The 13,109-nt window shown below is 46.1% G+C and overlaps 1 protein-coding gene across 1 annotated transcript in view; it reads right to left on the reverse strand.

Moving 5' to 3' along the window:
* Positions 1-338: 338 nt before the first annotated feature.
* CAPN5 (calpain 5) overlaps positions 339-13,109 on the reverse strand; it is a 69,079-nt gene continuing 56,308 nt past the window's right edge. The window contains exons 5-13 of the mRNA XM_062567415.1: positions 12,382-12,574; positions 11,253-11,446; positions 10,405-10,482; positions 9,700-9,895; positions 8,546-8,668; positions 7,354-7,550; positions 6,868-6,989; positions 4,669-4,805; positions 339-4,343 (exon numbers count right to left, since the gene is read on the reverse strand). Coding sequence (XP_062423399.1) covers positions 4,161-4,343; positions 4,669-4,805; positions 6,868-6,989; positions 7,354-7,550; positions 8,546-8,668; positions 9,700-9,895; positions 10,405-10,482; positions 11,253-11,446; positions 12,382-12,574 — 1,423 coding nt within the window. The 3' untranslated portion in view covers positions 339-4,160. The remainder of the gene's footprint in view (positions 4,344-4,668; positions 4,806-6,867; positions 6,990-7,353; positions 7,551-8,545; positions 8,669-9,699; positions 9,896-10,404; positions 10,483-11,252; positions 11,447-12,381; positions 12,575-13,109) is intronic.

Here is a 13,109-nt window from a genome sequence, read left to right on the forward strand (position 1 = left end):
TCCCCATCCTTGCCAGTTCTCCTTTCCCAGGAGAGAGGATTTGGTAGCTGGAGAGCAGCATACAGTTGTGGCATGGCTACTTTGAGGTATGGGATGCACCAGGTTTACACCCAGAGGAGGCGACCCTTTTCCTCCCATGGCTTTGCCCCATGGCGAGTGAACACAGATGGGTGTAACCTGGCATGAAGCTTTCCTGCAGTTTGCCTTGCTGCAGCCTCAAAGTCCACAGAGAAAATCATTCAAATGGAGTTTACTGAATTAAGTAATAAAAGGGCTCTGCAGAGCCATCTTGTGCCTATCCAAAGCTTTCTGGAAGAACACAGCAGTTTAAAGGGATGGAGTCTGAATAAAATATTCACAATTTATTTATAAGAGGTTTACAGCTGTACAGTGTTGGCTTTCTGTTTGGACCACTCTCTGATCTTGTGCAGCGTGACACTTCAGTGCCTTTGGAGATGAAGACATTGATAAACTGTTTTAACATGCATATGTCACAAAACAGATTTAACAGAGTGTAATGACAGTTTTTTTTGTGACTAACGAAACAATTAACAAAAGAAACAGGCAATAAATCAGAGATATGTCCCACACCATCCATGGGGGACTGAAGAGTGATAAGTGGATCCTCCCATCCTTCAGATAAAAAGACTTGAATATTTCTGTCTGCTTAATTGAAATAGAAAAGACATCAACATTAGCAAAGGTAGGTTGCCTTCCCCAACCTGCTTTAAAAACAAGACATAAAAAATGTAACAAAGGCAATTTTTGTTACATTCTTGGAATTAAGGGGAAAAGAATGTGTCTAGTCTAACTTAAAGTTTTCCTTTTTAAAAAATGGGGAGAAAAAAGGACAAAACTATTATTAAGACATTTTGGTCCTGATACAATATGTTATTTTTTATAAAAAAGGGCTACTAAAAAACTGCCTTTCCTCTCATTATGGCTTGATTCTCTGTAGGAAGGAAGGAGATTGGCACAGTTATTGGGGAAGCCCCCTCCTCAGTAAGCTCCAGCACTGTTCCTCGGGGCTTACGGTGCTTCTTGACAAGAGTAAGGGCATTCCTTGGCCAAATGCCTCTAGCTTGCTGAAGCTATTGATAGCCTAATTTCCTGAGAAAACAAGGCTAATGCAGGTGTACTTGCTACATCCATCTGCCTATGATGGTGCATCATTGATCCCTGTCCCAGTAGCTTTTTAGGTTGATTTCAGCTCAATTTTCTAGCGAGAAAAGCTCTCAGAGGCTCAGATTTCCCAAAGATTCATAAATTGGGTAGCTGGGTTGGCACCAGAGATTGTGCATTAACTGAAGAAAAGGCTGCAGTATGAGCCTGCTATTAGATGCAAAAAAATCGGGAGAATGAGACTTCTAAATGCCCTCAAAGCAAGAAAAGCTTCAGTTGGAATTAGCAATCTCCCCTGAGGTCAACTAACAGCCTGATGGACCTGGGATGCTCAAGGTAAGACTTCTCACAAGACCCCTTGTATTGAGGGTGCTCTCGGTCCCTGTCCCCTGTCATCACAGCATCTTCCCACATTGCTCCTTGCCCCCACAGCTCCTCTGTAAAGGCAGCTGGAAGAGCTGGGAGGGAGCTTCAAAACTTTCCTGCACCAGGGATGAGAACACGTCTACTTCCAGCTTAAAAGTATTCGTGGCTGGTGTATTCTCATTCCTTCCTGCGATGTTCTGTCTTACCTAAATAGCTCTTCTCCCTCCCAGGTGAGATATTTTTAGGCACCCCATTCCCTTGTACCTCTCTCTGTGAGCACAACCCTGTGAGGTCTTCTCCTAAGACAAGGTCCCCAATCCATAAAGCAGAGACATTGGTTTTGGCCCATCAGTGCTGCTTCCAGTTATTTTCAGTGATTAGCCCCCCTCCCCCCCAACAATGGGATTAAATCAAAATAATTCTGAATAAGAGGGCTGCCCAAATTCAAGGATTTGGTTTGACCTTTGTAGGGGTCAAGACATTGTTTTACCAAACCGAGTACATTTGAGCCAATACTGAAAGCTACCAAACTGATCCAGGTCCCAGTGATGGCAACAGGAGTCAGAACGTGCGCAACACAAGCCAGGAAAAATTGATATGCAGAAAGAGCATCCTGTGGGCCACTGCCTGCCTCTACGTCCTGCAAAATAGACCTAAGAAAAGGAGCAATTTGATCAACAACATAATTCAAACCCACCAGAGATGAACATCTAAACTCTGAAAATGAGGAAAGGAAAACCTGCAAAAATCCATTAAGTTGTACTGTACACTTCTTGATGCACCAAGAATTGAACTGGCAGCTAACCTGATTTTGTAGATCACGTTACAGACCTAGCAGATCTTTATGGAATTAAAACCAAAACCCAAACCAACAGCCTTATACAGCACAAACATTGACATTTAGTAGGACAGACAGAAACTCTGCTCTCTGTGATAAAAGAAGGCATACATATTAACCTGTCCTTGCAGATAAATTCTGCTTAGGTAAGAATTTACTGAGACTGCCTTGTACCGATTTTAAGAAGCTGTTTACAGGAAGCATTACATCATGTGTATTCCCTTCCCCTTGCATGCAGGTGACTGCAGAAGATTTGCTTCATACAAAATCATTTACATCTGACAGAAAATCCCTTAACTTGCACCATTTCAAAAGGCACATGAAAAAAAAAACAAACAAACCCTAAACAACAAAATAAAAACACCTTCAAACCTGCCTTGACCAGCTACTGAAAGGACAGCCAAGGGTCTGTGACTTTGCTTATCTGGGATGGTTTTATAAGAAGCCAGATTCTGCCACCCAGTGGAATAAGCAGGATGAACCCAGTATTCATTGCAAACAAGGCACAGAGCATGGCCCTAGATACAGGACTGCTCAGTCCCTGAAGATGCACTGGGGTTGTGCTTGTGAGACTGGATCTAGTCCAATGCAGCTAATTCTCCAGGCCCTCAGGCCAGAAATTAAAGTGAGAGATGTGCACTGACACTAGTACTACATAAATATGCCCAGCATTTTCAGGCTGCACTGGGAGCAGTGCTCCTCTTCTTTCCTTTAGCACAAACTAACATCCTAGTGTTTTTTATAAGAATTTGGGAAAGCGAGGCACAGAGAAATGATGCACTGGAATATGTATGCAGCAGCAAAGATTAAGTCCTGTCAGAGAAAGCTCCCCAACCCCTGGACCTGCTGCTCTGGCCTTCAGAGGAACCACTCTCTTCCTCTTCTCTGAATGCTGAATATCCATAGCAGACTTACGCCTGTGACAATGCACCCCGGCAATGGGGCTCTGGCATCTCTCCTGCACTCAGCAAAAGGCTGGGCTCAGTCTGTAGGGATGGAGACTGCATGGAGCGATGGAGACAGCAGGCACCAAGACAGTTCAATAGGCACATGCAGAAGACCAGCACAACTCAAAAACTGACCCTGGAGAACTGTTGTCCAGCTATGTCTGTTGGTGGCTTTGTACCTTTAGAGAGGTGTCAGGCTAAACAGGGCTTGTGTGAGACAGCTGATCCATAAAATGATAGAGCCTTTAGTCTTGTTTAATAGCAGGATAGCTTTGCCCCTGTTAATGGGGATTTGGGACTGTGGGAATGTCCTGGTGCTTCTTCTTTCCAGATGCTGTGTGTTAACCTGTACCCAGAAAACGTCCAAAAGCCTCAGTCCATTTTTACACTTGGCCATCTCTTTTCCTGAGATGCCTCCGCAGATAAGCAACTGAATGGCGGTTCACTGGAAATGACTCTCCATACACTAGTCTAAAATTAAGTAGACACATTGAGGGTGCACAGAAGTGCCTGGTGGAACTGCAGTGGATACGCGTGTGCGTGGTGGCATGTGCATGCCAGCCCCGTGTAAACAAACAGCACCATGGCATCCTGCTCCGGCTGTCAGAACACACAGCGTGCCCACAGCGATCCCACGGGACACATGGTGGTGGTGTGGGCTGTGGAAGACGAAAGTCAAAGAATCATTTTGGTTCCTCCAAAAGGCACCATTTTTTTGAACATTGAAAACACAAGATTGGCTCTGTTGAGTGCAATGCATGCGTAGGTCATATACACTTGCAGTGGTATATATGCTCTGTGTGTATATATTTATATATGTGTGTGAGAGTATGCATATATATGTATAAATATACATATGTGGCACTAGAAGAAGAGTCCTTGAGGATTTAGACATTAGTGAGGATGTTACTACTGAGCAGCCTCACAGCGATCGTTCCGGGAAGATCATTTGATCTCCTGTTCCCCTTGTCCTGGAGATGCAGTGTGTGCACTGACTGTCGGTCACTGGGATCCCCCGTGAGTGCCACTTGGCCCAAGAACTCATCACTTATTAAGCTGTGGTTCCAGATCTGGAGAAACAAAACAGACAGGAGGGCAGTTCCTTGCAGCCAACCTTTCCATACTGGGGAAGAGATGAGGTTACTGGGGGCATGTTCTGAGCTGGAGCTGTGGAGGTGGTTGAAGGTGTGGATTTCACTCTGCAGCTGAGGGGCTAAGGACATGGATTGGTGGTTGCTGGGGCTCAGCTGCAACGGTAACTGGCTAAGCTACATGAATTGACTGCGCTCAGCCATGGGAAACAGATCTGCTGCAGAGGGCTTAAGCATGAGGAAAGAGTGGATAGGGAGGTCTGAGTGAGTCGGGCTCTCAGATGACTGCTCATCTCTCGAGTACCTGAACAATGATAGGTTGTCCTGGCTTCTTGCGGTAGAAGAGACCTTTCACATCAAATTCTGGAGCCACTGTGTTTTTCTTCACCGGTGAACGAACCTTTTCCCCTTCACATTTTATGATCACATAAGGGTCAGCTCCTAGGGAAAGATAAGGGAATTTATGCTTTGTTTTAACTATTGTAATTCCTCAGAGCCTTTTTCCAGAGGTCCTGTCTAGCAGTTTTCCTCCATACCCCACCAGAGAAAATGGGTATTTATCAGAAAGTTCAAGATAGTTTAGAGATTTTCAAACCATAGCTGGAAGCTACCTGAGCTTCCAAGAGACAGAAAAGCAGTCCCTCATTAGTCAGTACTTCTGCCTTACAAAGCAAGTGCAGATTCTGGGAATTTCAGTAGAGAATGAGTTACTGCTATGGAAATTTAATTGCCAGATTGCATTTTCTCATTGTGGGCTTTAGTGGACATGACGGAAACACAGACCAGGTGGATGTGTTTTCTTGTCCAAGGGCAGAGTGGGAACAAGGAGGAACAAATAACTCCCTTCTGGAGGCCAGGAACTCAACCTCCTCTCTAATTGCCAGACCACCTCCTCATTTTCTCCTTGCAATGTCCATGGCTCCCCTGGCGAGACGCAGCTGCTGGATTTCACAGCTGTTTTTCCAAACCAGTCTTGTCTTTTGGGATGTCTAATGAAATCCTCATATTCCACCATCTGGAGCTAAATTCCAGTCTGTAAATCATTATTTCCAAAGTGGTCTGAAAGGACTGGGCTGGGAGATGGGAGAGATGCAATTGCACTGGAAACCACCAAACCAGCAGGTTGCTGGCTATGGGAGCAGAACAGCTGGAATATAGCTGGGAAAAGCCATTCCTGGGGGCATTTTCCTGAAAACATATTTTATGGCTGCAGGATCCCTGTCTGAAGGAGAGAAAGATAAATCTTGTTTCTATGAAGAATTTAGATACTTCTGGCTACAGATCTCCCTACACTGTTACAGGTACACCGAGCTATTGTGGGTAACCTGAGAAAAATCAGTCTACCCAGGGCAAGATTTACCCCCCTCAAATACCAGACAGGAATGGAGGACTCCCTTTGTGGCATCTGATAAGGAAGGAAATTGGTAGTACGTGCTCTCGGATAGATCCTGCTCATTACCTCTAGAGCTCCAGTGATATGCTGCGTAGCTTATAAGTTTGGAATAAATATATATATATTTAAATTAAAATTTTAATTCACATTTTAAAATTTAATTTTTCATTTTTTAATATTAAATATGTCTAAAAAGTGCTGGCATAATCCTTGACACATTCAGACCCATATGCTTGGCTCAGAAGAGGGGAAAGAAAAGCTAGGGTCTGGTCCATTCCCATTGTGAAGAGGCATTTGCTTCTCTAATCACAGCCTCTGGACTTTCCTCCTCTACTCCAATGATCTTCCAGTGCAAGTCATCACTACCACTGGGTTTCTCAGTCCAGATGCTCCATGAGTACTGAACATGGAGCTCTTGCCATGAGCTTCTGTATGGCTGCAGGACACAGGATTGGCATGGTACAGAATGTCTTTCATTCAGGAAAAATGTTGTCTCTCAAAATTGCGTCAGAGCATGGACCATAAAAATGACTCTTTACAGACTGAGGCAGAGGGAGACAAACAGTGTGCTATGCTGACAGTAGCTGAAATGATCTCAGTGCGGCTCTGCAGAGCTACGTAGAGCAGGATTCAGAGAAAATAAAGGCAGAGGTCCTTGACCCATGCCATCCCACAGCAAGCTCAACTTAACCTGTCCCTTACCAATAGTTCAGCTTCCCCCTCACACATCGCCCTACTCCATTGCTTCTCACTCCTTCATGTTAAAAAGTTTTTAAATAAGATTTCTGACTTTCACAACTGCTCCTACTCAGTAGGAAAGCCTAGATCTTTATAGGACTACTGTCAAGAGCTTTGGTGAAGTTGTGGGAGTGTCTCCTAAGAACCCTAGCCAACAGCTTAAATGTAACAGCTCCCAGATCATGTCCACACCAAGGAGTTTGATATTGATAGTCCATGGCCCTTCTCCTCTGACAGCCAGACTCCTTCAGTGAAGGAGTATCTGAAGATAAAGCAAATCCCAGCCACCTCCCATCTCATGAAATCACCCATATCTTTTCTCACTGAAAACCATCTCCTTTGTGACCAGACAACAGGCAGGGAAAGTTGTACCTCCTTGGGTCTCCTGGTTCTTGAGCCCAGTTGCGCCAAGGACGTGGATCTGCGACACCACTTGTGGATAGCCACACATTCCACTCCAGCAGGTGTGTGGAGGCTCATCCAGCGTCAGTTCTCTGCCAGGGGAGAAATATGCTGCCTTTGTGAGGTGCTCATCCTTACCCCATGGGCAAGTCTGAGCATTTGCTCTAGTGGGAGGGATGGACTATGCACCATCCCCTGCCAGATTCTGCACTCCACCTCCAAATTCCTTCTCAACTTAGAGTGAGGGGTGCTCTACCAAGCCATGCTTGGTAGCTTCTCTGCATGACTGTGATGAGAGCTGTAAATGTGCCCTATCTCTTGGCCACTCTTCAAAAGAAGTCAAATGTCAGCTCTAGGCAAGACTATGACCAATCCCAAACAGAACAAGCATATATCAAAAGCACAGGGATCTCTCCAAATGACTAGTTCCTCCCCACCATCATTCTTGCTCCTTACCGGCAATCTGAAGGCACATCTGTGAAAATCCTGAGAAGGAACTCGCCTGTGTGACCAGGGTCGAAGGTGGTGGGGATGATGACGTAACGGCCTTCCTTCAGGTCTGTTCTCAGGAAGACGCTGCGGGAGTTGATGTAAATGGAGCTGGCCACTTTCTGCTGCAGGGTGTGCATCCGATAGTTCCTGTTCAGCTCAACCTGAGCAGAGACCACAGTGTGACCATCAGCAGCATGTTAAGTGCCAACATATTGGTATCCAACTTGGAGGGCTAGCCTGCAAGGATCCCACAGAGATAGCTGGACCAGCACAATGGTCCCAACTGGGTCAGATGGAGAATAAGCTTGGATGTAGCTCTCTCACTTCTGTTGGATCAAAGACTTGTTCACTGTTACATCGCTGCCTGGCACCAAGGTCCCAGCAAGCAACACAAGAGGATCAGTCTAATGGATTTCAACACTTGGAGGTACAGACAAACTATTGCTTTTAGCAGGGAAAACCTGCCTGCACTGTCACTGCCCATTTCTGAAATCTTTACTACACTGAAGAGTTTGGACGGAGTGTCAGTCTCTTCCCTACCTCTGTAGCCTCCAATGTCAGACACGATTATACTAGGCAGCAACATACTCATGGTACTTATTATGCTCAGATGATTTAACACTCCAGATTTGTAGAAAATCTCGTTCAATATGAATGAAGAAAGCTTTTTCCTGACAAACTGTGGTGTAGTAAGGAAATTGTAATCCTTTCTGGGGATTGTATCAGCCGAAGGAAGTGTGAACCGGGTGAGGGTTTTGGGTGCAAGGTGGAACCTGTGCTCGGAGATGGGGAGAGAGGAGATAAGAGCTACAGTCCCTATGCATGGATGCCCTAAAGCACAACCCAGGCAGGTGTCAGGAGTTGATGCCTGTTCTTGTCCATCTTTCTCCCTTACTCTGATGATTTAACTGTTTTTTACCAAGACAGAGCAGGAACTGTTCCCCATATACTTTTTCAGACATAGTCTTTATGTCTTTATGTAGCTATCTCTTCACTATCACTTGAAGGATTGCAGGGTGGGCTGAAGGTACACCACAGGCAACCAGTGTAATGATTAAATGCATGATACCAGTTGTCATGCAGGACTGGGATATCACTCCACCTCTAACATATCTACCGGGGGGTTTCTAGCCAGCATGAAGGATTCATGGTCTACCTTATGGATATCGAAGCCTATGGCCAAATTCTCGCCTTTGCCCTCTTTGCGGCTGGTCCTTTTTGGCTTCTGCTGGATGGAGATCAGTACTTCATCTTCTGCCTTCTTAACATCAAACACGTACTAGAAGCAAAAGGAGGAAGGTAAGGGAGGCGTTCTACTAAGACAGGAGCACTGGGCATGGGTGCGATGGACACACAATGGAGTTAACCTCAGCTTCTCCCCACCAGCCTCACTGCAAGGACAACCTGGCTTCAGCTCCAGCATTAAGACCCTGCACCCACTGCTCTTGGGACTTGGCACCATCTTACCAAGCCAGAGACCCCTTTGGTCCATCTTATAAAAAACTGGCAAATCCAGGGCTGGTGGCTGAATTGCCCTGCAGGATCCAAGGAGTCTAGATGCAGTCTAGTATCAAAGCATTTCACCCCTTGCAGTCTGCCACAAAAGTCCATCAAAGGCATGGAAAAAGGGACTGATGTTAACAGAGACCTAAGAAGCATAGGAAGGCTAAAACACAGCTGGAAGCAGAGGACAACCTTCCCACATCCATGATGACAGCTTCTACAATGGACCAGACTGTCCTTCATCTACTTGTCAGGGCTAACAGGAACTTGTCTTGCATGTTACTGAGAATCCTAGTTCAGAGCAGGCCAGAATAGCTTGTTCCAGGAGATTAACTCGAGGGCAAGGCCTTTTCTGAAAGTCCAGTTAGAAGAAATGTCCCAAGAGGCTACATCTGTCCTAGTAAATATAACAGCATCAAGGTTTGAACAAAGGAACTGGAATTTGATCATCTGGATATCTATATTGCTAGAAATGGGCCCTGGTTCTGGTTGACTAACACCAGCTAACACTCTCCCACATCCACATCATGGCGCAGTTTGAAGTCTGCTTGTGCCAGGGGCTGTCTACACTAAGGACTTGGATGCAGTTTCTCTGTTAACAGGGATAAGATTAAGAGTGTTGGTTTGGATGTTGGTCATGCTGTGCCTGGGATCTCAGTCAGAAAATGGTCCTGGACACAGTTAATTTACTAGTACAGAGGTAGCATTGAGTCTAGCAGCTGTTTTGGCCTTCTAGGTCCCTGTAGGAGACTTAAAGCCCTGGAAGTATGTGTGAGGCTCTGGAAGGCCCTCTGCTCTGTGACTCACTTGTGGGTTTTGCAGAAAGGTGTCCTTGTGGTTGATGCAGCCTCCAGAGCGGTTCTTCAAGGGGTCTTCACTTCTTGTCCATGCCCCACGTAGCACTGCCTCCTCCCAGGTCTTGTGGATGCTCAGATAGGATGTGTTGATGAGACGGCACTTGATGATGTCTGTGAAGTATTTGCAGAAGTCTTCAAAGGTCATCCTAAGACAGCAAAGGGCAGAGCTGTGTTGTACTGTTCCCTTCCTCTGGGAAGGAAATTTCTGCAGGGAATTTCTTGATTATCTGCTCTGGAGAGCCCACGTGGAGGTAGTCTCTGATGGCAGATGACAAACAAAAGGGATGGCAATACCTTTCTGCATGAATGCAGTGAACTCCTTCAGTTCAAGTAATAGCACCATATGTTTTTGGAGTGGGAGGAGTAGAGTGGTGGCCCTTCCTCCACTTACGGGTACACTTTGTATTGAATTGTGTACCTGCGAGTCTATTAGCACATTCATACCATTGCCACAGGACACTTCAAGTGCCCTAGTAAAAGGGACCACAACCATTTAAAGCTAATTATGGGCTCAAGGAACAAGTTTCACTAAAGATTCCAGAGCTTGGGTGGCCCTTTGCTCTGGATAACTGGTGTATGGAAATGACTCTTACCCCTCATGGGGTGGGAGCACTTTCTTGACACGGCTCATGCGGGAAACCCATTAGGGACTCACCAGAACTCTCCATCATCTTCCACCGTCATTCCCATCTTCTCTCTCTCACTTTTGCTTATTTTCTGCCACTCCTCAGAGCTGTGGGAAGAATGCATGATCATTACTGTGAGGGCAAGGGGACATACAGGAATTCAAGGGGCTACTTTGCCTTAGTAGGATCTGTCAAGGGCATGAAGCCTACATAAAGCTCATGCCATGCAACAGGCCTTTAGACCAGAGAAAGGGGTGCAGGCTTGTCCTCAGGGATGGCATAAACTAATCCAGTCTCTGCATTGGTCTTTTTAGCACATTTTTCCAAAAATGGGCGGAATGCAGTATGTCTTGGAGCTTTAACTTTCTTCCTGACCACTGTAGCTGAACCCATCTCAGCCAGATTTTGTTTGGCTGCTGCTGTCTCAAATGCTGTGATTCTGGCCAAAGGCTCTGGCCCTTGTTTCATATGGCCTCATGTCCCATAGCAGTCAGTGGTGCCAGAAACCTCCTATGCTGAGTACTATTTTGGTTGGAATAGGATTGAGAGCACAAAGCTGAGCTACAACCATCCTTTATCTTGTATGAAAATGCTGGTGATTTCACCACAACAACCACTAGAACCTCAGTGACACAAAGGAAGCTTTGCAAGCTCAGCTACCCTCTTACAACCCTAACGCAAGGGCTGTATCTACCCTAGCAAAACAGCAGGGCTAGGTCATGTGTTGAAGCAGCAACCCACAACTGCCCCTACAATGGCAATGTCCATGTAGGACACTACTGGAGTGGATGTAGCCAAACTGTCTTACACCTCAAGGCTTGCTTTAGCCCAACCTTCTCCATCAAAAGCAGGCAATGATGTTGCTTGCCCTACTCACGTGTCACTCCAAGGGCCGTTCCACTCCCGCTCACCCCATGGGTTGCGCATGCGGATCATGTCCAGCTTCTCTGACTTGAAGAAGGACAGCAGACCATGCCCTAGGCGGACCTTCCGCACATCCGTCACTGCGTACGCATGGCCCTTCACCAGCCCACATGCCAGGCGGGCCTCCATATCTGCTGCTGACATAGCCTGGGCAAGGAGACACAGATGGTGCTCATATCAGGGCAGATGTGATTGCTTTTGCTTGCACCCTGGTTGCAGCTTTGAATTTCAGCTTTTGCCTTCATAGAGCTCTCTATCTTGGCTATAGGGAGGGCAATTACCTGGCAGGGACTGGGACAAAAGAGAGCTCAAGTTTTCCTGTGGATTGTTCTGAGCTGAAAAGAAGAGCACTGTTGCTCAGGGAGAGATAAATATCAGAGAGATAAGTATCATGTGTCATTTTAGATGTTAGATCCTTTCTGGCCCTCACTTGCTGCATGAGATCTCTAAGTTCCCACACTGTCAATCAATACAGCTTATCCTGCTGGTTATACTGGGAGGTCACGCACCCAGTGTTGCGGAGATGTCCACATGCAGACATCTAAATGTCTTACTCTGGAAGTGAATCCTCTCCTAGCATTTAAAGGGTGGTGGGATCAGGGTGGGATCTTGGACACAGAAATAAGAAATAAATAGGCTTTCCATCCAGGCTTGATTCCTTTTATCATCCATAGTAACAAGTAGGAACCCCTAGGCACAATTCATCTGACCTATTTTAGATGTCTCCAACAGGGTAAAATGAACTGTATCCTAAAATGCCTGTTCCCTTCCTTTTGATGAGCTCTGATGTGGACCATCTGCAACGAGAACATCGATATCTGGTCACACAGCTTCCACCCCCTGCAGAGTGTTTTCAGAGTATGACTCCAGCAGGAGAAGACAGTCTTTCCAGGGATTATCATCTGACAAAAGACATTCCATAAAACAGCAGCCAGGTGTGAAAGTGGCTCCAGATCTATCTGCAGAGCCCTGAGCATTTGGGGTGCAGACAGACTTTACACCATATGCGCAGGGGGCCCAGCCAATAGGACCCTCAGTCTGCCTCCAAGGAGACCCGTGACCATACAGACAATATTGCTTACTTTGATGGAGCAGCTGATGAGGCCTCCTCGGTTGTGCACCTTCAACACGCGCTCAAAGAGGAGGTTCCGCTTGGCTTCATCGGTGGTGTAGTCTCCTTCAGTCAGGTCAATAGGTTCAGAGACCCCACCAGTAAAGTCTACCAGGGCATCAGCTGTGTTGCCTCCATCCAGGGCCTCATAACAGCCTGACAACCTGAAAGAGGGCAAGAAGGATGGAACAACAGCACTAGCTTGACATTTTAAGGGGTCTGGGACAGTTTCTCGGGCAGCTGGGAGAGCAGACATTTGTTGGAAGCCATTCAATGGATGGGAGAGAAAAAAGCAAAACATGGTGAAGAAGCAGTACCTCTGCTGCTTGTAGCATTCTTGTTGTCACAGGACAAAGAAAAGGAAACTCAAAATCCCTGGTATAGCTGTTATTTCAGCCAAAGAGCAGCTGGAGGATATTCTACCTTGAAGGCAAATTAAGGCTTGTGAGGACTTTTGACCAAACCCTATACAAGGAAAGGAGAAGGGATGAGGTTGGACATGGAGATCATGTTCATGAATAGCCTTTGGGTAGTATTCTGAGGGATTCTCAATGCGGTACTCTTCCAAAGGTTTGCTTCTAACCTAGAAAACTACTGCTTCCTTGGAAAACAAAACAAAACAAAACGAAAGACCACATTCTCAGCTCATGTAGGAGGATAGAGATTCCCATTGCCTCCCTGTACCAGCATAAAATTTGA

The sequence above is a fragment of the Rhea pennata genome, chromosome 1 (assembly GCF_028389875.1).
Source record: "Rhea pennata isolate bPtePen1 chromosome 1, bPtePen1.pri, whole genome shotgun sequence".
Taxonomy (NCBI): domain Eukaryota; kingdom Metazoa; phylum Chordata; class Aves; order Rheiformes; family Rheidae; genus Rhea; species Rhea pennata.